This window comes from Carassius auratus, unplaced genomic scaffold (assembly GCF_003368295.1).
Source record: "Carassius auratus strain Wakin unplaced genomic scaffold, ASM336829v1 scaf_tig00035191, whole genome shotgun sequence".
Lineage (NCBI taxonomy): Eukaryota > Metazoa > Chordata > Actinopteri > Cypriniformes > Cyprinidae > Carassius > Carassius auratus.
The window spans coordinates 27206-54261 of NW_020526210.1; the positions used below are offsets into that span (position 1 = coordinate 27206).

Here is a 27056-nt window from a genome sequence, read left to right on the forward strand (position 1 = left end):
TACCAATATAATCCGCGAATGTAGATGCATTCATATACTATAAACTAACGATGCGGCTCTGAAGATTTGAAATTTACAGCAAAATTCTGTAAATTTTTGTCAGACCTACACGTGACCCCAGAATGCATTGCAGTTTACAGCAATATGCTGTATTATTAAAAAATAGTCCGCGGCTGTAAAATAATGCTGTAATTTTTACAGCAATTCATTACAGTGTAGTGTCGTTGCAGAAAACCAAGTTTGTGTGTGTATAAATGCGGTAAAGGTCATTAAATGTATTTAAAAACAAGTTTAAGTGTTTACTCACTCAGCAGGGATAAATTAGAAACCATGATTATGGGCGGAGCTGCTCTATGACATCACTGAAGGTTAGTCAAATAATTAAATGAGAGTGAAGCTAAGTTAAACAGATGAGCTGGAAGTTTTTAAAAAAAAAACATCAACCCCAAACACTGAAACTACTGATCGCATCTGATATTCATCAATAGGTAAGTGATCCAAGTTTTGAACTGAAGTAGAATCAGTATATTAGTATTGACTATAAGGTTTTATGTGTGCTTTAAAGACAACACCTAAAGATTTAAGAAACAAAGTACATGAACTTAAGACCGAATGGACCAATAAAGTCCAACAAAAACTACAATTAAAACAAATATAGTATAATACATTACACCTGGAGGTATTTATTGTACGGTGAGGTAAGTTTTGTAAGCTTATTATTTAAAAAAATATCAAATGTAACCCTTTTAGTTGTTGTCTTTCATATATAGGAGGGAACTTGTTTTATAATGTTGTTGTTAACACGCGTTTTATACACATTATATTCAGTTTCAGTATTGTAATTCACTGTATGCAGTTAAACATGTGCATGAATATAACCATGAACTGACTTTCAGTTTTTCAAAAAGGGAAGCTACACTACGGAAGTTCTAAGCGGCCATGCATTATAATATTTTTTTATTCTTGATGTGGGGGTTTTAACACCCACACTTTTCCCGGTGAGAGGGTTCGACACCCGCACATTTCCTGCAGTTTTCCCGCAGCTTTGCACAAACCCCTTACTACAGTCGTTTCTCCGTTTCTCTGGCCGCTCTGTGTCTGCGCTCGCGCGGCTGCCTCCTCCCCCCTCCCTCTCAAACTTGACACCGGCTTTGAGTGTGACCGGCTGATGATTGACTGTTCTGCCTTAAGTCTCGCCTCTCTTGGGGTGTTATCGGTCAGCTCGTGCTGAGGAAGCGGGAACTTAGGGTTATCTCCCTTTTCCAGATACTTTAAATGAGTGTTTATGCTTTAGAGGTTTTTAAATAAGCTTGATATGTGTTTGGGAAGATGTTCTGTTAATCGTTTTGTTTACATGTCGAGTGTTTTCGGTATTATATTTCGTTTTTTAGACTAATGCTAATTGCTATTATTGGGATATTGTTTGCATATCTGTTGAAGAACTATGAAATAAAAGAGTATATTATTTTAATGTTTAAAAACAGTAAATTGTTACATTATTTATACCACCAGAGAAAAAGCTTTGTGTGGGCGTTTTTTTTTTTCTCCCCTTTTCTGATTTTTATTTTTTTTTTTTTTTTTTTTTTATGTAGGATTATATTTTCCCCAGCCAAACGCTGCAAGCCGGAAATCCCACACAGTGCCAGAGAACTTTAAGCCCTGCATTTTGTACCCCTCTGTCAATGTGTTCATCATTTTTATTGTTTATAAACAAACCACATCCATCCCCCACACTTTTGAAAAGCTTGCTACGCCCCTGGTTATAACGACTTAATTTTCTCGTTTTCTCGACATAACGAAGTTCGTTTTCTCGTTATAACGACTTAATTTTCTCGTTTTCTAGACATAACGAAGTTCGTTTTCTCGACATAACGAAGTTCGTTTTCTCGTTATAACGACTTAATTTTCTCTAAGAAGTTACAAAACTGCGCCAGCAGGTGGCACTATAGACCTGAATATAACTGATGGGGTGTTGTACACTATCCACTTTACTGTACGCGGACCTTCCTCATGATCGCTATAATTTGTGCAGTCTTCATTACTGACATTAAATTAATTCATAAATGTTAAATGCTTGAATCAATATGAATATTTTGTGTATTAAGTTCCTGCTAGATGCATGAGTTTCACCAACGCGTTCTGTGTAATAAAATAACTGCTTATCAAAACCAAGGTTGACGTCACTGTATTCTGTTTATCTACAGTTGGACGGGATTTAACGATGTAGGCTGATGTGCTTCTTTTCCTTATTACTAATCTTTATTGTTAACCATATTGATGAGAAATGTGATGTATATGTAAAATCCATAGGCTAATTTAATTCAGTTTTGTTCTATAATGTTGTAATCGTTAACAAGAAAAATAAGTCGTTATAACGAGAAAACGAACTTCGTTATGTCGAGATAACGAGAAAATTAAGTCGTTATAACGAGAAAACAAAAAGGAAAAAAAATTATAATGCATGGCCGCTTAGAACTTCCGTACTACACAAAGCTAACCCACAAGATAAACCAGTTTACAAGATTGAATACTTACAGTATATTGTCATTACTTAACTTTTCAGCATGGCGTGCTCCAGTGGTGCACTTAATCATGAGCTCCAGTGCTTCATCTGTCTGGATGTGTTCACTGATCCAGTCACCACTCCATGTGGACACAACTTCTGCAGAACCTGCCTGAACAAGTTCTGGACAAGCACACAGACCTGCTTCTGTCCAATCTGTAAAGAAACATTCAGCAGAAGACCTGATCTCATGGATCCCAGAATGCAACCTCTAGTGAGGGGGACAAACCAACCCACGCTCCATCGAACACAATCTCTACCGAAGTGGACAAACAAACCCCCGGTCCCGGTCCCGCTCCCCCGTATCCGGTCTCTAAAGAGGAGAAACCAACCACCGCTCCCACGAATGCAATCTCTACAGAGGGCTCAAGTCAATATGATATCCACAGGGCCCAGAAACCATAGAGGCATCCCTGAGTACAATGATGAGAGTGTTGTGCAACACTTTCAGGAGAAGCTCAATCTAGGATCTGAGGTGTTTTGTGACATCTGTGTTGAAAGAAAGCAGAAAGCCGTGAAGTCCTGTCTGATGTGTCAAAGCTCTTACTGTGAGACTCATCTGGAGCCCCATCACAGAGTCCCACGTCTAAAGAAACACAAACTGATCAACGCTGTGGAAAATCTGGAGGATTATATATGCCAGAAACACCAGAGACCTCTGGATCTGTTCTGCAGAGATGATCAGACGAGTGTGTGTCTGTCCTGCACTGAAGGAGACCACAGGACTCACAACATTGTTCCTATAGAGGAGGAGAATCGAGAGAAGGTTATAAACATAACACTTTAAAGAACAAATGAAATGCTTCTTTCTTGTGCACTGACATGTTGAAGAACATGTCCCTCAGAGTCCACATAAAAAGGGGGTCTGGGGCATGGTTCATGTGAATTCCTGTAGGTTTTTTTTCTAAACACAATCTTACTAAATCATGGAAGTGAACTGCTATTAAGGATGTATGAATTGGTCAAAATATGTATTTAAGTGTAAAACTCACTAGTTTTCCTGATTACCATGACTGACGCTCTACAACTATTGGAAACCTGGAATCTGTGGGTGCAAAAAAAAAAACTCAAAATACTAAGAAAATCAACATTTAAATTTGTCCAAATGAAGTTCTAAATACACATACATGCAATGTATATTTTTAAAATATGTACATTTATTTACATGTCTATTTTTTTATTCATATAATTTATATTATAAATAAATAAACATATTGAATATATAAACAACATATTTTTCTGAAATATATATATATATATATATATATATATATATATATATATATATATATATATATATATATATATATAAATAACTTTTATTTTGGATGCAATTAATTGCAATTAATAATTTGACAGCACTTGATATACATATAAAATGTCTGCCCACAGAGAGTGACTCCCGCATTCATTTTGAACACTTTTTATTACAGTCCTGACAAATGGTATTAGCAATCAAACCCAGGTTCGGACCAAGCAATTGAACCAAATGTGAAAGCACGCTCAAAGATACAAAACAACTATTTTGAATTCATGGGGTTTTTAAATGGTTTCTATATTCAAATAAAAAAAAATTGGTCAAAAGATGGAATGCTAAATTCAGTCATAAATGTCTTCTTCTGTTTATGTACAATCAGTTGGTTAAGAAAAAAACAGACGTGCAGCAGATGATCCAGAACAAAATGAAGAAGATTCAAGAGATCCAACACTCAGTAGAACTGCGAAAAGTAAGTGTAAAATGTAAAATGTAAGTACAATGTAAAACTGATATGCATTATAATATATTGCTCAAAAAATTATGGGGACACTTAAATCACACATTTATACCAAGTGTAAAATCTTATACACATTGTATAATTTGTTGAGAATAAAATTATGTGACAGTTGTCACTGGAATGCAAAACCATCAACCCAGTGAGGGCTGCATTCAAAATCAAAATCAAAGTATTTACAGGCTTGCATGAATTTGCAAGCCACCCATGAAGTAATAGGCTCCCACTCCTGACAATGTCTAGACATTATCCTAATGAGATGGAGGATGATGTACTGGGGTATCTCCTGCCAGACCTAGATCAGGGCATCAAGTCAAATCAAGTCACCATTATTTATATAGTGATTTTTTTTTTTTTTTACAATTTAGATTGGGTCTAATCAGCTTGTGGAAATGAAGCAGTCAGTCAAGCTTGCATTATTTAGGAAAACAACTTTCACTTTAATAAAATATATATATATATAACAAACATGATTAAATGTAACCATTTTAAAGGAAAAGGGTTGTTTTGTTATAGCTTTTGGAGCAAGGGCGCTGCCATCTTGCAGTACCACTGCATGTGACATCACGGGGTTGGTTCGCTCCAATTGACCAGTGCAGTAATATATGCATTTCTTTACATTTTGAACATATGCTTGTTTTGAAATGGAGGATGATGACCTTGAAAGCAATGTAAAGTCCATAATAAGTGCAATTGCCTATGCACTACAGCATATACGGCGATGGGGCTGAGCAGTAAGACCTATTAGGGGTTGAAGAAGTCGGGAAACTGCTGGTTTGGGGTAAATTCAATACAATTCAATTTTGAAATCAGTTACCAGACTGGTAGCCAATGCATTTAACATAAAATTGGTGTGATATTGTCTCGTTTGTGACTACACATGAGTAGGCGGGCAGCAGCATTTTGGACCATTTGAAGATGAGAGATTGAAGAGAGAGGTAACCCAACATACAACAGACAAATCGTGTAGGTTAGCCCTTACGAAAATTAACCATGGTTTTACTACAAATAAAACCAAAAAACCATGGTTACTGTAGTTAAACCATGGTAACCACAAATTAACCATGGTTTTGCTATATTAACCATAGTTTTACCATGGTATTTGTAGTAAATCTGTGGTTTTACAAATGGCAGTCAATACGCCAAAAAACCATGGGTTACTACAGTTTTACTATAATAAAACCATGGTTATTTTTCGTAAGGGAGGTTTGACTTTGGGTAACCGACTAAGATTATAAAAACTGGTACTTACTATTGTATTAATTTGTTTGTCTAATTTGAAGCTATTATCAAGGTGAAAATTTACTAATAGATCCCAAAGGTAGCATATACAGCAAAAATAGGAATGGTGCTAAAATTGATCCCTGGGGTACACCACAAGTAAGCTGAGCCATTGAGGATGAAAAAGCACCTTCTATTTGACAGGAAGGATTGAAATTTCAAAACTGTGCCAGATAAGCCAAACGAACATTCAAGTCAGGATAAATGAATCCAGTGGTCCACAAAGTCAAAGGCTGAACTTAAGTCTAACAGCACTATAAAGCCATGGTATCATCAGCGTCGGTGGTAATAAAACATAATTAAACATTTTCAAGAGTGCAGACAAGTTTTAAAACCAGATTGAAAAATGTCAGAGATGGAGTTGCTTTGCAATAGTTTTGCAACTGAACGAAAACAGTATAAATGAAAGATTTTGGATAGGAACGGCAATTAAGAGATGGGTCTATAGTTTGCATAATTGGCTGCCTCAAGTGAGTTTTTTTTTTTTTTGAGAATGGGGTCACAGTGGTGTGTTTAATGCAGGCTGGGACTGTGCCTGTTGAAAGAGAATTATTAATAATACATAAAATGTCTGGACCGACTGTTTTAAAGACCTGTTTAAAAAACGTGGTGGAAGGATGTCATGGGGAGAAATAGTGGGTTTCAATTTTAACACGTTTTCTTTACATGTCTGAAGAGAAATCAGCATAAATTCTCTACACTTTGAATGGGGAAAAGAGAGATCGGATACAGGTTGTATCGAGGTAAACATGTGAGCTCGAGTAGTATTGATTTTGTTGGAGAAGAAATTGAGAAATTTTTCACACTTAGAAAAAGAGCAAGCAGAAGGCGGCTTAACAGAGGGATTAAGAACAGAGAAAATTCTGTAAGGAAACATTCAACATTTCAAATGATATGTGAAGCCTGTCTTTCTTCCATTTATCCATTCCATCGAAATTGCTGTCGTAGTGATCGTATATAGTCATTGACCCAGGGCTATGACATCTTTTGACGATGAATGATCTTTCGAGGTGCAGTAAGATCAAAGACTTCTGAACATTTGCTATTAAAAGACTGAAAATGCTCGTCAACATCTGGATATGATGAAGCAAGATCAGAAACAGGTTAATATTCAGTCCCCAAATACAGTTCAGAGAAGACGTGATTGAAGTGAGAAGTCAATGTGCGAGACCACTATGCTTGACGTGGTAAGGTTATTGGTGGAGCAGGCAAAAGTGTGGAATAGAGCACTGGTCTGTGATCAGAAAGTGGGGTGTTGCAGATGTCAATGTCAGCCACAAACAGACCAGTTGTCAGTATTAAATCAAGCGTATGACCATGACAGAGTGTAGGACCATTTACCCATTAAGTAACATTCTAGGAAGACAGTAGATTTAGAAATTCCTTTGCTAAGGCATTGGCAGAGCAGCTTACATGAATGTTAAAATCACCAAGTATTAAAATGGGATCATATCTGATCAAAACATACGCTAGGAGCCCAGAAAACTCATTTATAAAGTTAATAAATTTACAAAAATAAAATGGGATGAGGACAGTTAAGGTGAATTTTTTGAACCTTAAAACTACTAAAGATGGCTGTGGGAGATGAGTGGCAGTGAAATTTATTTAGTCATGAGTCTCCCTCCCGGCCAGTTAACCAGGGAGTATTAAAAAATTCATACTCAGGAGGAGCCAGTTCAGAAAGAGGACTTGGATCGACTGATTTTATCCAGGATTCAGTCATGAAGAAAACGTCCAAATTGTTTGAAGAGATGAGGTCATTGCAGATGAACGTTTTGTTTGCCAAGGAACTTTATTGAGGAAGTAGCACTGGTCCGATTTTTCAGAGAGGGGATAAGTTAAACACGTCCTGTTAATAGCAGGAACATTAATTGCATTTGCAGGTGAACATAAAATATGATACACACAACATGTTAACCAATCAATGTATTGCATATGTCTTAATGCTCTGACATTACAATAAAATACTAAATGAATTATATATAGTATGAACCATTGTTTGTTTACATCACGTTGCGCCTCAAAAAGCAATGTTTGGGATATCACGATCAAAATTTAGCATATAAACAGTTTGTGTCACAGTTCAGGGTGCTTCATCGGCTTCCCTGTTGTCTGTGTCCTGTCATTTTCACTTGTTCCCATTCTTCCATATATTCCCTGCTGTGTCTATCCATTGTTGAAAGTAGATTTCGTGTTGTCATTATCGATTGTGCTTGTACTTTACGTCCCTTTCCTTACGTTTTGGCTGCTGTGCTCAGGACGCATAGACGAGGAGTTCTTAGTACCCAATAAACTGTTGCTTGTATCCTCTGCATTTGAGTTCTCCCTCTTCACGGTCCTGACAGAATCTACTGACCATCATGGACTCAGCAGAGGAGATCGATGTCCTATGAATCCTCAGACAGCAATGCACGCTGCTGGGTAGACAGCAGGAGGATATCACCACTTCTCCTCACGCCTTCTCTGAACTGTTGCTCTGAACTGAGCGGCTTGATCGGCTTCGGATTGTTCCTCCTGCGACTCCTGTTGCGCAACACCCATCCGAGCCAGAGACAATGGTATTCCGTCATGCTGAGCCTCGTCTCAATCCACCTGCTCCTTACTCTACTGAACCCAATTCATGCCGTTCATTTTTATCATTATGTCTGCTGACTTTTTCACTCCAGCTGTCTTGTTTCCCCATGAAGCGATCTAGGGTGGCATTCACCATCATGCTTTTAATCGGACGAGCGAGAGAATGGGGAACAGCCATGTGGGACAATGAACATAAGTATTGAAGCTCGTTTAAGGAGTTTTCAGAGGAGCTCCCCAAGGTGTTTGATTGCTCAGTGCTTGGGACGGAGGCAGCACGGGCGTTAACTTTGCTGCAACAGGGAGGTCAGTCTGTGTCGGACTACTCCATAGAGTTCCGCACTCTCGCTGCATCATGCGGATGGAATGCCAAAGCACAGTGGGATCATTTTCTTCACAGGCTGGCAGACTACATCAAGGATGAAATTTATTCTCTCAAACTGCCACCCAGCCTCAATGGTTTAATCGACCTTGCCATCCACGTGGGCAACCAGATTGCTCTCCGATCCCGGCATCAGAAGGGCGTGGCCTCTGACGAGACTCTCTACAATTTAATAAATCTCTTCACCAGGTGTCAGCTTTGATCGATTCTGGAGCAGAGGGTGATTTTATGGACATTGAGCTGGCTGCCCGGTGTTCCATCAGTTCCGTTGGCTGAGCCCATTTCAGCCAGGACTCTGTGCACCACCCATCTCACCAGAATTACCCACTCCACCAGGTGTATTACTCTCACCCTCTCGGGTAATCATTGTGAGGAGATTTGTTTTCTCCTCATTCAGGACACCAATGGTTAGTCCAAAATAACCCTCACATTGACTGGACTCTTAATTCTGTTCTGGCATGGAGCTCCTTTTGTTTATCTCAATGTCTGGGTCAAGCGTTTTCCCCTGTTATGTCTTGTTCTGTGTTACAGGAGGAGCCGTTGAGCCTGGCGAATGTACCGGAGGCTTACCATGACTTGAGAGCGGTTTTCAGTAAGTCCCGAGCGTCATCTCTTCCTCCGCACCACCCGTACGACTGTGCGATAGATCTGTTGCCTGGCACTTCTCCACCTAGGGGGCACCTTTACTCTCTTTCCGGGCCTGAGAGGGAGGCCATGGAGAAGTACATCAATGATTCTCAGGCAGCTGGCATCATCCGGCCCTCTTCCTCTCCGGCTGGGGCGGGGTTCTTCTTATTGGGGAAGAAGGATGGATCGCTCTGTCCCTGTATAGATTATCGGGGTTTGAATGACATCATGGTTAAGAATTGTTATCCTTTAATGTTGATGTCATCAGCCTTCGAGCTCTTGCAGGGGGCGACCATCTTTACGAAGTTGGACCTTCACAATACTTATCACCTAGTTTGGATAAGGGAGGGGGATGAATGGAAGACTGCCTTTAACACCCCCACTGGGCACTTTGAGTATTTGGTCATGCCCTTTGGACTTTCTAAATCTCTGGCGGTCTTCCAGGCACTTGTCAATGACGTGCTTAGAGACATGGTCGACCGGTTTCTATTTGTTTATCTCAACGACATCCTGACCTTCTCCCAGAACAAGCGCGACCATGTCCAACACATCAGGCGAGTGCTCCAGCGGCTGCTTGAGAATCATTTATTCGCCAAGGTGGAGAAGTGCGAGTTTCACGCACGGTCAGTTCCGTTCCTGGGATTTATTCTTTCACCAGAGGGAATCTGAATGGATCCTGCCAAGGTAAAAGCAGTTGATTGGCCCACCCCAGATAGTCATAGAGCGGTCAAGCGATTTCTGGGGTTTGCCAATTTTTACAGGCGGTTCATTCGAAATTTTAGCCAATGAAAAAGATCTCCCCTCTATAAGATCTCACCTCCACTCGAAGACATTTCCTTGGAGGACATGTTCCTCCAAGGACATTACTCTCAAATTCCCCTCACATAAACTGGGACCCAAATTTATTGGACCGTTTGCCATCTCTAAGGTGCTCAGTCCGTTGTCGGTTCGACTCAATTTAACCCCCCAGTTTAAGAATATCCACCCGGTGTTTCATGTCTCCAAGATAAAGCCTGTTATTCGCTCCACCCTTCAGCCCGACCTCTGTCCCTCAGCCTCCTAGACTCATCGAGGGGTCTCCGGCTTATAGGGTACGTCGGCTCTTTGATGTGAGATGGAGGGGTAGAGTTTATCAATACCTGGTAGACTGGGAGGGTTATGGTCCGGAGGAGAGATGCTGGATTCCGGCTCGTGACATCCTGGATCGCGCTCTCATTGACCAATTGCATCTGCGTCATGGTGAGTCCTCCGGGGATGCCAGGAGGCGTCACTGTCACGGTTCAGGGTACTTCATCGGCTTCCCTGTTGTCTGTGTCCTATCATTTTCTGCAGCTCGCGACCTGCGCAATCATTGCCCTCACCTGTTGTTTGTTCCTATTCTCCCATATATTCCCTGCTGTGTCTGTCCCTTGCTGTCAGTAGATTTTGTGTTGTCATTGTGCTTGTGCTGTGTGTCTATTTCCTTACCTTTTTGGCTGCTGTGCTCAGGACGCATAGATGAGGAGTTCTTGCGGTTGGCCATTGGCCCGAGATCCTCTGTCTCGTTTCCACATCCTGTTGGGCATTGCACCAGAGGTGGTCTCCACAGCCTGTGTCCGCAGGTGTCTGTACAGACGGCCTACAGAGTAGTTTTTTACGTTGGATTTTTTTATTGTATCCAATAAACTGTTGCACGTATCCCCTGCATTTGAGTTCTCCTTCTTCACGGTCCTGACAGTTTGATGTTGAATATTCATCCAAATTATGGTGAAAATTATTTGTGTGTTAACATTTGTGTGTTCAAAATGTCAAGACATGCTTATATTACTGCACTGGCCATCGGACCCCGTAACGTTACAAGCAGTGGTACTGCAAGATGACAGCGACCTTGCTTCAAAAGCTATAAAAAAACATTGTTTTTTCTTTAAAATTTTTACATTAATCATGTTTGTTACATATGTTTTAATCAAAGTGGAAATCACTTAACTAAATAAAATTAACTTAGCTGAATGCTTCACTTCCACTTTAAAGGGGGGGTGAAATGCTCGTTTTCACTCAATATCCTGTTAATCTTGAGTACCTATAGAGTAGTACTGCATCATTCATAACTCCAAAAAGTCTTTAGTTTTATTATATTCATAAGAGAAAGATAGTCTGTACCGATTTTTCCCGGAAAAACAAGAGCGCCTAGAGGCGTGACGTATGGGCAGAGCTAAAGAATCACGAGCGCGAGTAGGATTTTGTGTTGAGAGCGTTTGGAAGCTGTGACACAGATCCAGAGGCTGAAATTTACCAAGATCAGCATCAGCAAAGGCTTCTCTATGTGGTATGTACTGAAACTGTATATATTTGCTTAGCGGTTTTGGAAAACGACTAAGTTCCACTTTGTTGTTTTTTTTTTATTTATTTTTTTAAGCTGTACATGTGGAAAGTGCAGTTTGATAACAACATCGCATGTTGTTTACTTGATGTGCTTACGCGCTGATAGCTAAGTTAACAACACAGAGATATTTGAAGCAGTTTTACTCACCGCCTGCGGTTCCAACACACGATCGTGACCCTTTTTCGTTGGGACTGCATTATCCTTAAGAAATAAACGATGTGCAAATCCAGCGTCAACCTGGGCCTTGTTTGTAAAACAAGCATCTTCGAAATGCAGGGGAACAAACACAAACACTTGCACAACTCTGTTGATGCTCTGTAAAAATAAACTCCATCCACTGGTCCCTTAATGCTGTTTCTCTTTTGGTAATCTGTGCAGGGTTGTCTTGCCCTGGCAACCAAAAACACACTCCTTTTGTGACATTTCGCGAGGCTCTCGCTCTGATCAGTGAAGTCTGTTGTGCTCTCAGTGCTCTGCTATACGGGAGCGCGCGCTCTTCCGGCAGAAGTGCCTCAGGACACATATAAGGAAATTCCGCTCCATCTAACGTCACACAGAGCCATACTTGAAAAAAACTTTCCGAAACTTGTGATAAACCGGAAGGAGTATTTTTGGAACAGAAATACTCCTTCAAACGTACAACTTAATTTTTGAAACTTTGTCCATGTTTAGCATGGGAATCCAACTCTTTAACAGTGTAAAAAACTCAGTATGCATGAAATAGCATTTCACCCCCCCTTTAAAGAATTAAATAGTATGACAAAATAATGTGCTGTTATCCTATGGCCAGAGGAAACCATTAATTCTAGGCTGCAACAAAGTCAGATTGTGCAAAGGACTCATCTGGTTTCTGTGGCCTTGTCCCGATCACCGTCTAGGTATATTTAGTTGACAATGCTGCTTCAGATGCTCCGGTAAATAATCTCCCAGAGGTCCTCAAATGACAGGTCTGAGGAATTCGAGGGCCAGTCAATGGCATCAATCCTTTTATCATCCCTAAACTGCCTACACAGATTAACTGAGGTTCTGAATTAAATATATAAAATACATTTGACATAACACATAGTCTATAGAAGATGAGAACATTTTCATTTTTGAGCGCACCATTTAAATATATTGTACATGTAAACACATAACATCCTGATAACTATTCTCATTTATCAGAGGAACATGGAGAAAGAGAAATCAGCCAGTGTTGAGCTCTTCACTGATCTGATCCGCTCCATTGAGAGATGTCAGTCTGAGCTGCTGAAGATGATGGAGGAACAGCAGAAAGCAGCAGAGAAACAGGCTGAAGATCTCATTAAAGAGCTGCAGCAGGAAATCACTGATCTGAAGAAGATCTCACACACTGATGATCACCTGCACCTCATACAGGTCTGTCATCATCTGTCTCATCACTGAGAATGCAGAAAATTTTTGACTTTTGACAAATCTGATGAGCTACATGGGATCTAACTTTAGGTTCTATGCTTTTGGAAATAATACAGAATAGAAAGAATCAGTAATAAAATCCCAGTAGCTAAATGGGACAAAAAAAGGTATCAGTGCAATATCTGTTTGCATCTGTAGAATTTTGTTTTCTTTATGTTTGAAGGCTGATTTTTTTTTTCTCACTGAGCAGTTTTATTTTAGTATCATTCAGATACTATTATAGCTTAATAACATTAAATTCACTTTTGTTATTATATTTCTTATATTTACATTTATGCATTTAGCAGACACTTTCATCCAAAGCGATTTACAGTGGATTCAGGCTATACATTATTATTATTTTATTTTTTTTACCAGTATGTGTGTTCCCTGGGAATTGAACCCACAACCTTTTAAGCTGCTAACGCAATGATCTACCACTGTTTTCATTTTAATTGTAGTTAAAGTTGTACTAATTTTGTCTATTACTTTTGTTAGTTTTGTTTCTATAAACTGAAGGGTTTTACAGATGGTTTGTCCATATTCCTGATTTTATATGACATTTTATTCTAAAGCATGGAAAAAAAATTATTCTGGAAATCTTATTTCCTTAGATTTCTGTTCTGGGTATTAATGCAATTTGGTGTATATTTATTTAGACAATGCATCATTTGCATATTTAAATATTTCAGAAAACGTATAATACAGATGATATTTACAGTTCTTTAGGGAACCGAAGCTGGTATCCATACTTTGGATACCCTAATCACCTGGGTGTCTTGCCTAACTGTGGTTGAAAGCTCCTGTATCAAATGAATAAATGAAACATTTAATTAACAATTAAAAAAACTCTTCTTCCTGCTGTAGATGTTCTCATCCCCGCACAGTCATTCACACACCAAGAACGAGACTGAGATCAGTATTGATACTGATGTGAATGTGCTCCCTCTGCATAGAGCTCTGACTCAACTGAAGAAAACACACACGGCACTAACTAAAAAACTCAGTAAATCAGGTATGTCTTTGGTATGTCACAATACCTGTCTTTGGGAGTATCCTTGAAAAAACTGTTGGTTATGACTTAAAGGCACAATGTGTAATATTTTTGTATTTAAATATCCAAAAAGCACAATAACAGTGTTATATATTTTGCTGACTTGTGTACTTACAGTACATTATCTCAAATGTTTCAAAGAATGTTTAAATCCAGATAAGTAAGCAATTTTAACTAGTGACACGGACCGTGTCCATAGTGTCATTGTGTCGCCTGCCAATGACGTCACAGCCCGTCAATATCTGTGGACATGGAAACACTAAAGACACTTTAATATGTCATGCATTTTAATAGACTGGTGACGACCACACAGAGTGGCATTATAACAGATCTTTCAAATGCAGCAGGCGCAATGATATTACGCAGCGCAGTAATAAATAAATATTTATCTGATATATTGTCATGTGTGTTCACAGGGTTGGGATGGGCTCAGAAGTATGCAGGTACAGTGTATCTGATTTTCTCCAATACACTTTAAATCATTTATAATCTGCTTTATAAACATATGAAAATATTTGTTTTGAAGTTGATTGATAATGTCTGATCTCTCATCTAGTGGATCTGATTCTGGATCCTGATACAGCGAATCCATGTCTAATCCTGTCTGATGATGGGAAACAAGTCAGTCATGGAGACAATACGCAGAACGTCGCAGAAAACCCAAAGAGATTTGATGACTATTGTGTTCTGGCAAAGCAGGGATTCAGTTCAGGCAGATTTTACTATGAGGTTCAGGTAAAGGGGAAGACTGGGTGGAGTGCAGGAGTGGCCAGAGAATCCATTAACAGGAAGGGGGACATTAGTCCGAGTCCTGAGGATGGGCTCTGGTCTATGGTATTGATTAATCGGAGGCAGTATATAGCTTGTGATAATCCAGCAGTCGGTTTCTCTAACAGAAGGACACCTGAGACTGTGGGAGTGTTTGTGGATTATGAGGAGGGTCTGGTCTCTTTTTATGATGTGGGCTCCAGATCTCATATCTACTCTTTCACTGCTCAGACTTTCACTGAGAAACTCTATCCATATTTTGGCCCTGGCCATAATGATAAAGGTAAAAACTCAAACCCACTTATAATTTCAACTGTCAGTTGAGACAAAGTGTTTTCCCTGATATATATAACATCTCAAAACATTAAATATGCATGTGCTGTTAAGGAACTGTCCCAGCCTTTTATATTCGCAAAAACCTTTGTATTTTAGTGATATTACTTTTCAATTGTATGTAATTATTTTTAACAAAATAAATTCAAGATAATTTTAAACAGTGTTCTTTTTTACAAACATTGCAAAAAAAGTCACTGCAGATATTATTCTTACCACAAGTCTTCTGCATATAAACTACTGTGCGGCTCAATTCAGAATAACTACACAGCAAAATACAAGTGAAAAAGGAAAACATTTTGCATTTGTGTGGAGACTCAGCGATCTCAAGGCAGGTTGATGTCATCAGTGTCAGAAATGGAAGCTTTAGCATAAGTTCTGCCAGGAAGACTCAATTGTTAGCGTCACCTATTACCTTTTCAATCGTCCAATCACGTTCTAATAATAGAAGTATAAAAGAACCTGTGCTTACACTTGTCTGAGTTTGCAGATGCTGAACACGTCACTCGCCACCACCCACCCCTCCACCACCAAGATTGGCTCCTCCCTCAACAATAACAAGCATCTTCTCTCCATCTCCCTTACCACCACAGGATGTTCTTCCCCTCCAACCATCCCACCACCACCAGGATGGTCCCTCCTAAAACGTCACGGGGGTCGGCTGCGCCCCTGCCTTCATCTTCAGGCAGGAAATACTGAATCCGTACCCTCGGACAGCTATTTACTAATGGGGCCTACGCCAAATACAAACATACAGCTTGCTGGGTCATAAATAAATGTATGAATTGTTTCAATATCTTCTCCGAGTCTTTCTGGTAGAACTAGTGATTGTGTCTGTGTTTGGAGCATCTGATACCAATATGTACTTTACATAAATAAGTACCACTGATCCTCAAAAAAGGGGAAATATAATTATGAAGTAAAGGTTTTTCTTAAACACTCGTTGGACACAATAATTGGCACCCCTAGAAATGTGTATGAGTAAAATATCCTGAAGTTTCACGGCTCGGGAGAGACGGCACCATGGAAAGAACAGGGTCTGGGTCCAAGTGCAGGGAAGAAATTCTTTTTCAATAAACTGAAACAAAAATGCCAACCAGGCAAAAACAAATGGAAAACAAATCACGGGGACCAGAGCAGACGCAGCCGAAATGCACAACATGAATAGCCATTAATACACAAAAATCACAATTAGAACTAACATTAACAACACAGCCAGGCAGATTGGTGGGTGAGACAAGACTATATAGTCTGTGACAATGGGGAACAGCTGTGTATATGTGTGTGTGTGCATGTGTGTGTGTTTGTGTGTATCAAGTCAAGTCACCTTTATTTATATAGCGCTTTAAACAAAATACAAAGCATCTGAACAACATTCATTAAGAAAACAGTACAGACAAACTGACCAGACAAAACCAGTAGTTCAATTCAAGGCTGCAGCAAAGTCAGATTGTGCAGAAGAATCATCTGTTTCCTGTGGTCTTGTCCTGGTGCTCCTCTGAGACAAGGTCTTTACAGGGGATCTGTATCTGGGGCTCTAGTTGTCCTGGTCTCCGCAGTCTTTCAGGGCAGTAGAGGTCCTTTCTAGGTGCTGATCCACCATCTGGTCTGGATACGTACTGGATCCGGGTGACTGCAGTGACCCTCTGATCTGGACACAGACTGAAATAAAGTCAGCAGCAACTTCCGGGTCACTTGGACTCTAAGCCTGCGGAGCATTAAGCCGAATCTTACCTAGACCTAAATGGAATAGGACCATGTATGCATCAGCTTGATAGATCCCATGTTCATAATAGCTCCAGTCCGAAGAGTAAGCTGTGTAAAGATGAGGTGAGAGCAATGTTTCTCTGCACCTGCATCCATGGAATCTAATTGATTGCATTGTAATGAAATACCAAGGTTTGTAAAATGATCTGATAAAGTAATTAGTTTTATGCAGAAAGCATAAAAACACAAGCATAAATATTGGAACAGTAAAACAGAATTCTCTGGCTAACTCCCACAAAACTTGATAGATTCCATTAAACCATATGAACCCGGCGAGTGAACTTTTCAAAAGAAACCAGATCGCAAATATTAGTAATGTATGGACTAGGACAAAGATAGAAAAATATGTCTTGATACATTACCATTGCAGAAAAAAAAATGTTTTACATTTAACAACGATGCCTTACAAGCCGATTAAACTTAGATGGCAATTGAATCCTGTAAAAGCAAGAAGTCCTTACACAAAGATTTTTGCAGAACTTTAAAGCAGATGTTATGAGTGAGCATACACTGTTCAGGACATTAAATCATGGGGCACAAACTAAATTAACAATAGTAAATATAACCTCTAAGTCCAGACATTGGTGAAGTTTACGAGGAAATCCTGAGATGAAGTCAACTATGATAGGAAGGACATAAAAACAGACTATAGAAAAGCCTTGGCAGATTATACGAAAGTATGATGAAATGATTAGTCAATATAATGTGTATTTTGAAAACCTTAGTGTTTGAGCATAGCAATAAAATGTTTCTGTTTACATTCATGCTCTTATTCAGAGGATGCTGGTGTGGAAAAAGACAGTGAAGACCTCTTTGCAGAATGGTCTACACGACAGGAAAGACTTAAGTCTGAATACTTTCCCCATTCCAGTACAAAGTATTCTGGAATTGATGTAGATAGACGCGAATGAAAACATGGCTGAATAAACAAAGATGAAAGCATGATTACTACAACAAAAGCCTTGTTGAAAAAATGTGCTAAACATAACATATTTTTACACAAATTAATAATGTGAGCAACAATCTTTATCACTATAAAAGATTGTAGCCTTTATTAACAAGCCTTAAAATGCCTTGTTACAAAAGAGTTATTCCAAAAATTGTTTGCATTTATTTGATCAACATCTTAATTATGCAGTGCGAGTTTGCTAGATAAGCACGAAACGCCCAGCACTTTATCTTGAACGTGTGAGTATATAACCTTGCAGAGTATAAAATTAATGCCCAAGCACCATTAGTGCATAAAACAAAAATGATACTTATAATGCTGTAGACTGATGAAGAGACGGGAAGGAGACCGGCGGCCTTGTTTCTGTCTGCAAGTCTGGAGAGACTTCGTTCTTGCAGGTTCACTTGAGCATACAGTTTAAATACCCGTTGATTTGAGACCCAAGCAGCGCCGACGCGTTTTTTTTTTTTTTTTTTAGTGAAATTGAGCTTTTTTAACACGGTTGCTTTTCCTGTCTGCGGGTTGAGGTGACCCCAATAATGTCAAATTTAGCCCCTGCAATGTGAATTCTACCGGGGAATCCCCTTTTTGAAACGCGATTGGGCTAGTTTTTAGTAGTAATTGGCGGTTTTGAGAAAACCTGGCAACCCTGGATAGCACTCGGAACTCTGCCAATGTTTCACATCACCTGCCGAGCAAACTCTGAATCCTGTATATCATCCAACTCAGACGACCGCAAACATTCACCGTGACACCGAGCAATGACAACGATCCCATGTGCATCTTGAGAGGAACGTCAAACTCGCAATAGTTTGCAGGAAACAAACTTATCTATATGCAAGTAAACCAGGGAAAGTCGAGCGATAAATCACGCGACAGCTTGAGCAAGAAACAACAGCGGCAGTATATGCAAACACAATAGGATGCGAGTAGTGCACTTTTATATCCTTCGTGTTGAGAGCTGATTGGCTAGACCTTAATTGGAATGTGATGTCACATTAAGTCTTCCTAGTAGTACTTGCGCTCATGCTTTCATTTCATAAAGTCATTACTGCTGTCATGTTAGGAAATGTCAAAACTTGTGGATGCTTTATTTTTCATTAATTAAGCTACTGTATTGAATAAATACCTGGGGTTTATGTTTGTTTTCTTCTAAAAGAGAAGAAAAGTAAACGACTCTAGCAGTTTTTAATGCTTTTCTGTAGGATAAGTTACTTTCCTGCCAAGCAATACGCAATACCTCTAGCTTTATTTTCCTCCAGCTGCACTCCATTTTTTGGTCTACTCTCTTTAGGGTGCGAGCATGCTCATTATACCATGGTGTCAAACTGTTTTCTTTAACCTTCCTAAGGCGTAAAGGAGCAACTGTTTTTAAAGTGATAGAAAAGAGAGAGTCCATAGTTTCTGTTACATCATCAAGTTGTTCTGAGGTTTTGGATATGCTAAGGAATTCGGATACAACAGGAAGATAACTTAAAAAAGCAGTCTTTTGTGGTAAAAGTGATGGTTCTTCGATACTTGTAACAAGAAGTAGAATTTACAGTTTTGGCTATATGAAGTTTGCACAAAACTAAATAATGATCTGAGATATCATCACTTGGCTGCATAATTTCAACACCATCAACATCAAATCCATGTGACAGTATTAAATCTAGAGTATGATTTCGACAATGAGTAGGTCCTGAAACATGTTGTCTAACACCAATAGAGTTCAGAATGTCCATAAATGCTGATCCCAATGCATCTTTTTCATTATCAACATGGATATTTAAATCACCAACTATTAAAAAATATCTGGAGCCAGAACCAACTCGGATGTAAAATCAGCAAACTCTTTAATAAAGTCTGTATGGTGCCCTGGTGGCCTGTATACAGTAGCCAGGACAAACATAACAGGGGATTTATCATTAACATTTGCTTCTCTGGATAATGTTATATGAAGCAGCATTACTTCAAATGAGTTATACTTGAAGCCTGCCCTCTGAGAAATCCTGAAAGCGTTGTTATAAATTTAAGCAACGCCTCCACCTTTGCCTTTTAGAAGCAAAGGGGGAGGCTCATGTTTATCTTGGGGGGTGGACTCATTTAAAATAATGTAATCATCAGGTTTTAGCCAGGTTTCTGTCAAACAGAGCACATCTAGATTATAATCAGTAATCATATCATTTACAAAAAGTGTTTTCGTAGAAAGGGATCTGATATTCAATAAACAAAGCTTTAACATTTGTTTATCGGTATTGCATCTGTTTTTTGTTTGTTGAAACTCAATTAAATTGTTACTCTTAACTTGGTTTGGACGTTTTTTGTATTTTCTAGTTACAACTCAGACTCAGTCTCTATAGTGTGATATCTAGGTGAAAGAGTCTCTATGTGCTGAGAATTAACTGACCTCTGTGATGGGAGGCAGCTAGCAGACGGTCGGTTTAGCCAGTCTGTCTGCTTCATGACCTGGGCCAAAGTGAGTCAAGTATAAACTCTTAGGCTATTGCCATATTTCTAGAGAGAAGAGTGGCGCCACCCCAGGAGGGATGAAGACAATCTCTTTTCAACAGGTCAGGTCTGCCCCAAAAGCTCGTCCAATTGTCTATGAAACCTATGTTATTCTGTGGGCACCACTTAGACATCCAGCCATTGAGTGATGACAATCTGCTATGCATCTCATCACCACGGTAAGCAGGCAGGGGACCAGAGCATATTACAGTGTCTGACATCGTGCTTGCAAGTTCACACACCTCTTTAATCCTCTGGAGTCTAAGGGTATTTTTGGGGCCTGGAGAAGTTTTGTCATGCCCTGACATTTGTGCTTCTTTCAGTTTCTTATAAATATCTAAATGGGTAAAGTCTAATCTCATTGTAATCAGCACAAACTGGGCTATAATGATATGTGAGTAGCATGTATGTACATGATTGTATTTTTTAGAAAAAGAATATTATGCATGGTTAGTGAAAAACTAAAAATGTTAAATCACTTGAATAAGGCCATAAAACACATACTGCTGTGCCACAGAGAGGGAGGTGTTAAAAGAAAAAATGTGAGAACAAAATAAATGTATATAATTTTATGTTTGTAGTTTATTAAGAATATATTTAATTATCCCACAACATAATTTAATGTCCACTTGAGCAGTTAAACGGGTCATCCTTACTCCAGTCACAAAATCCTTCAGAAATCCTTTTAACAATCTTATTTTCTACAAAAAAAAAAAAAAAAAAAACATTCATTGTTATTATTATTATCACTATTATTAATGTTGAAAAGAGCTGAGAATATTTTTCAGGTTTTTTAGGGGGAATAAATCGAAAAAAACAGCATTGTTTTTACATTTGTTACAGTTATCTCTATTTGTTACATTTATATTATTTACATCAAGCTTTAGAATGGTATAGTATTGTATATTGTTATTGAAACTTCATAATGTTTCACTTGATTATGCATTTAGTCAGGAATTATAGTTTGGAAAAAGACTTTGGAAAAATCTAACTAGTAAAATGTTTATACGTTATGTGAAAACTAGTACAACTATATAAATAAATAAAAAGAGACTTACTCATGTTTATGATCTCTGCTGAATAAAGTGCTTTATTCTTTTTTTTCTGAGGAAATCCATTTCTCAAATCCTCAACCACATCACATCTTTTTGGGGTGAATTATGTCTTATTCCTCTCATCGCGAAGCAAACAGTAAAATGAAAAAAAAAACTTGAAGAACAGTCTGGCTGCGTTTTCTTATGTTATGGCCATATTCAAGCTGTGTGCTTCAGTTTGAATCTGAATAGCGCGTTCAGCGAGGGGGCGTGGTCACATTAGATATAATTAAATTTAAATTTATGTATTTAGCAGACGCTTTTATCCAAAGCGACTTACAGTGCATTCAGGCCATCAATTTTTACGTATCATGTGTTCCCGGGGAATCGAACCCCAAACCTTGCGCTTGATAAAACAATGCTCTACCAATTGAGCTACAGGAACACTATATAATGAAGGGAGACGTGAAAAACGGACATCGCGTTGATTTCATATGGATTAATTTATCACAGAATATCTGTTTTCGGCGGCACTTAGTTTAAAAGCAGACATGTCAGGCTTTCTATAGATATATCTCTCATGTCTCTTCGTTGAGTATTCTCGGAGTTACACTTCATTTTAATGACGTGTTTGTAAATGAAGATCAGCGCAGACTAAGGCTGCAGGCAGCACACCTTGTTTGTTATCTTTATTTTGTAAGTGCACAAAGTTTTGTTGTTATTATGTTTGTATCCAAAAAAAAGTAGACCCTTTACAGATTCGATTGATGTATTGCTCTTATCTGTACGAAAAAGTGTAATTTAAGTTCTTTTCATCAGGAGAAAATGACTCATAATGTGTATCCGCATTAATCGACTCCAGAGGGTTAATGTTATTTTTAGTGATCTCCGACTGGCAAAGTCTAACATCATTAGCGCCGGCATGAATAACAATCTTACTGTATTTACGTTTAGCATTAGCCAGCACTTTTAAGTGCTCTGGCTCCCGGTAAACATTTGACTATGGTGGATGGTGTCTCTATTTTCACGTTCCGTAGAATCGCCAATAACTAGAGCATTTTCATCAGGTTTCTCAGTGGGTGTATCACAGATTGGGGAGAACCAGTTTAATGTTTTGATCGGAACAGAAGATCTGTGTTTTGACCCACAACTATGCTGCCTCACTGTCACTCAGTTGCCCTGCTGCAGGGGCTCTGCTGCCGGAGCTCAGACCGATTTTACACCAAGCTGGATTTACTGTGCGTTTACAACCTCATCCACATCAGAGAGGGGGATGAGTGGAAGACTGCCTTCTCAACCACCACTTGGCACTATGAATACCGGGTGATGCCGTTCGGCCTGGTCAACAGTCCGTCAGTCTTCCAATCCTTCATTAACGATGTGTTCAGAGACATGCTAAACAAGATGTTAATCATATACATTGATTACATTCTCATATACTCCAACACCTTTGATGGACACATACAGCATGTCAGAGCTGTCTTACAACGTCCCAACGTCCCATCACCAACTGTATGCTAAAGCAGAGAAGAGTGTTTCAAAGCACATCTACATTGTTCTTGGGTTATATCATCAGTCCTGAGGGAGTTGTGATGGATGAGCAGAAGGTCAATGCTGTCCTTAACTGGCCCGAACCCATCACCTTGAAGGAGCTTCAACACTTCCTTGGTTACGCCAACTTCTACAGATGCTCCATCAGTAACTTCAGTACCATTGCCGGTCCTCTAACGTCCATGGTCAAGATAAGATTCTGTCGACTGGAATGGTCACATTCAGCTCGCCAAGATTTCCAAGAGTTGAAACAGTGCTTCATCTCCGCACCTGCACTCCATCACCCTTCACTCCCAATTGTGGCCAAGGTGGATGCCTCCAGTACCGGGTTGGGTGCGGTTCTATCACAACGCCAGGGTCCCATGTCTAAATTGTACCCATGTACTTTCTATTCCAGAAAACCTTTCTATTCCAGAAAACTGAATCCTGCTTAACATAATTATGATGTTGGGTACATAAAACTGATGGCAATGAAAGCTATGTTTGAGGAGTGGAGACATTGGCTTGAGGGTGCAATCTACCCCTTTCAGTATCATGTCCATTGTCTGTTGTCTTCTGGTCACCCTGGAATTACCACCACCATACATCTAGTGCAAAATACAACACACTCATTAAAGACACCACTTCCTTTGTCCAGAGATGCCAAATCTGTAACATCAACAAGATACCCAAACAGCTGCCACCAGGTCTTCTTCAGCCACTTACCATTCCACCACGACCCTGGTCACACATCGTTACTGACTTCATGTGGATAGCCGGTGCTGATAGAGCATAAAACATGCTTTGTATTGACTATGAATCATGATCAAACAAATATTCTTAATGGTGTGGTTTTGTTTACAGACCTGTACGGCTACACCTGAGTTGCTGGCTGTTATTCTCCATATTGTGTGATTTGAATTTCAGGGTGCTGCTTTAATGTATAGGAACTTATTATTTTTTGTATTTTATTTTCTGTTGTTTTTTTTTTCTAGCCTGTTGGCTATAGCTGTTATTGTATGTGAGTGCATGAATTGTACGTCACAGGCTAGAGTGGGTTTATTTCCTTTATTTATTTTTCTATTTGTATTTTGTTTATTCCTAATTCCTTCGTGTTTTTTTTTTTTTTTTGGTAAACAGCCTCTGTGTGGGCGGTGCCAGGGTGGTGCAAGAGACTTCACTGGAAGTTACTTTTTTTTTATGATTATTTTTTCTCTTTCTCAAGATATTTGCAGTGCCGTGTAGTATGAACCTTAATGTCTTTTAACCATATTTATTAGAGTGCTGTGAGTTTGCAGTGTGCAGACGTTGAGCTCTAGTGTGCACTACTTAAAAGGCTCTGTGCCTCTGTTCACGGGTGGTAGTAAGATCTTAGCCTTCTCTTAGTGTTTTCTCAAACCACTCTACTGGATCTCGGGTTGATCCGAAATGGGCATCCGATTACGTGTCATCCAAAAATATTTTTAATGATATTCGGGTCACAGTCAGTCGGGTCGTTTGAAATAAAAATGCCAATTAAACCTTTGTAATTTACATAGTACTAGACATAATTTTGAAATACATTGGCCTACACATTATTGGCTGAATAACTGGCGCGAATAGAGTGACCACCTGTCCCGCTTTACGTTGTAATTTACAGCAATTTTACCCTTTTTCCCCGCCTCACGCAAATTGAGCATCTGTCCCGCTTTTGCATTCGACCCTGCCTAATAAATACACGGATACGTCCATAGACGTACTGTTAACTTAGGTCCAATATTTCAGAGGAGAGCAATAAAAGCGTTAGTCGATAGGCTGAGTCGTACATCAATCAAACTGTTGACTGGTGCACGAACGCCTCCTCAACATTGTCAACAATCTCAAATTGGAGAGCAAGTGCGCTGTTCGGTCAGGTTAAGCAGCTGTGGCCATGAAAAAAAGAAGAAGCACTTTTAATAGAAAAGACAGGTTAAGGACCTGTAGATGGCAAAGCAGAGAGAGCTTTTTGCATTTTATGCAAAAGCAGTTTTTCTGTGAGACATGGTGGAAAATACGACGTGAAGCAACATAGTGCATGTGAGTACCACAGAAAAAAAGCACATAATCAAGAAACATACAAATCAGTGCAATCGTTTTTTCAATAAAACAAATGACACACAGGCTGACAAAGTTACGGCAGCAGAAGTGACGAGCATTCATCATGACACACATCACACATATTCATAGCACTCTACCGACTGCAGGAACAAGTTAGCCCCAGTCATTTTTACAGATTCTGAAATAGCTAAGAAAAAATCTGTAGAAACTTTGGGTGATATTTTGAGTCAGGTAGTGTCTTAATCTTTTAGTCGGTGGGTTTAAAAAGAAATATAGGCAATATATATTAAAGAAAGCTTGAAATGTCTAATTTTAAACGAAAATATTCAAGCCAAAATAAATAGGGTACTCTCTGATAATCTGTAATCCATATGAAATGATATTCAAGATTCAAGATTTTTATTCGTCACATACAAAATTATATATAGCATATATAACCAGCAGTGAAATGTGAGTCAGGTCTGCTCCATGGACATTGCAATTATTAAAGAAAACAACACAGATGAAAATATACATAAATAAAGCTATGTGAGAATGAAATAAAAGTAAACAATAAAAATATAAGAATAAAATATAAAAAATGTATATTGTAGAATTAAATATAGAACGCAAAATAATGTGCATGAGTGTAAACTGTAGTCTTAAATATTAAGATGTACAGGGATGTACAATGTGCATATATGATATGCATTTCTCTCTGTCGTTCATGACGAGTCAGCATCGTCAACTTCATCTTAGCAGTGACACAGAAAACACCAGTTTATTACTAAACAATTAAATGTCTCCTTGCTAATTTAGACACATTCATAATAATTTCTTTACGGATTCTTTGTGGCAAGCCTTATGTGTGCGGTCATAACGCTTATTATCCTGTAGGTTATAAACCGTAAATAAATTAATATAAAGGGGTGACGCATTTACTACTTCTAAAAAAATTGGGTCAGGAAGCAGGTCAGGTACAATATTTTCTTTCTTTTTTTTTGGTCCGAGTTGCGGGCGGGTTAGTTGAAAACGTCGGTCGGGTGCGCGTTGTTTATACATTGACCCGCACATCACTGGTGTATGTACATTTGATTGGGGCAGAGTTCCCCTTGCTCTGACACCTGCACTTACCAGCTAAGCTCCAGTGGTGGCGTAGTTAGTTGCACAATTAGGGGGCGCCACATGTGAAACATAAGTTAAAAATAAATGACCGATTTCGTTTTCATCTTTGATCTAAATATTGCCGTGTAGGTCTGTCGTGTAGAGTGTTTACTCTGCTGAAAACTGACAACCACACACTACAGTCTGCCAACAAACAGATGAGGAAAAGGCCAAGGATTTGAAGATAAAGGTTTGTTTGTATTTTTGCCACAAATTCTTATTTTTGTGAATGCAGTTGCAATTTCTTAAAGTATGTGAGAGTGAAGATTTGTTTTAGTGTTTATAAGGTCGTTGTTTTCAAGTAACCTCAACTAAATACGCAAGTTAATAAGCTAGTTTCAGTTGTTTTTATGTTGTTGTTTTTATGATAAGAATGTACTACAGTCATACTGTAGGCATATATGCATCCGTATGTCTGAGATCATCGGCAGTATCTCTGTCCTGCTTTAACAGCTGCTAAATGCAAGCAGACTGTGCATGTACAGATGCTCATCTCTGCCAAAGCACGTGACTAGAACACAAACACATCATCAAAGTTTATCACTTTTGTTGCTGCTTTAATTGCTTCTACACTCAGGATGTAGAGAAACACATGAATAACTGATTATTTCTCTTAACATGCTACAAATTTGTAATATTTCTACGTTTTGTAGTAATCAAGAGAAGTGTCATCGCTGAAGGAATGGCAGATGTTACTTGGACACAATGGACTGCTCTGTGTTCACAGGTGTCTAAGACAGTGGGCATCATCTTTGTTAAACACTGTTTAATTGGCATACTACACACTAAATATTAATCTTTTTTTATTATACATAAGGTAAACATATAACAAAACAACGAACACAAAAACAAAACAAACAAAAAACAGCAACAACAAATAATAATAGTAATATGTAGAAGTATTAAATAGTATTTAAATAGTAATAGCATGTATAATAATA

At 38.8% G+C, this 27056-nt stretch overlaps 1 protein-coding gene across 1 annotated transcript; it reads left to right on the top strand.

The window, feature by feature from the left end:
* Positions 1-415: 415 nt before the first annotated feature.
* On the top strand, positions 416-15128 carry LOC113081883 (E3 ubiquitin-protein ligase TRIM7-like). Its single transcript, XM_026253783.1, has 7 exons — positions 416-488; positions 2564-3329; positions 4201-4290; positions 12723-12935; positions 13839-13986; positions 14442-14468; positions 14582-15128. The coding sequence occupies exons 2-7, from the start codon at positions 2565-2567 to the stop codon at positions 15115-15117; spliced, it is 1779 nt and encodes a 592-aa protein (XP_026109568.1). The 5' UTR covers positions 416-488; position 2564; the 3' UTR covers positions 15118-15128.
* Positions 15129-27056: the final 11928 nt, after the last annotated feature.

What these genes read in the sequence shown, in the direction of transcription:
- LOC113081883 (XM_026253783.1), top strand. Translation starts at nt 2,565, where the DNA reads ATGGCGTGCTCCAGTGGTGCACTTAATCATGAGCTCCAGTGCTTCATC. An exon ending in AGGAGGAGAATCGAGAGAAG is followed by an intron (nt 3,330 to 4,200) that starts GTTATAAACATA and finishes ATGTACAATCAG; the next exon opens with TTGGTTAAGAAAAAAACAGA. An exon ending in ACTCAGTAGAACTGCGAAAA is followed by an intron (nt 4,291 to 12,722) that starts GTAAGTGTAAAA and finishes CTCATTTATCAG; the next exon opens with AGGAACATGGAGAAAGAGAA.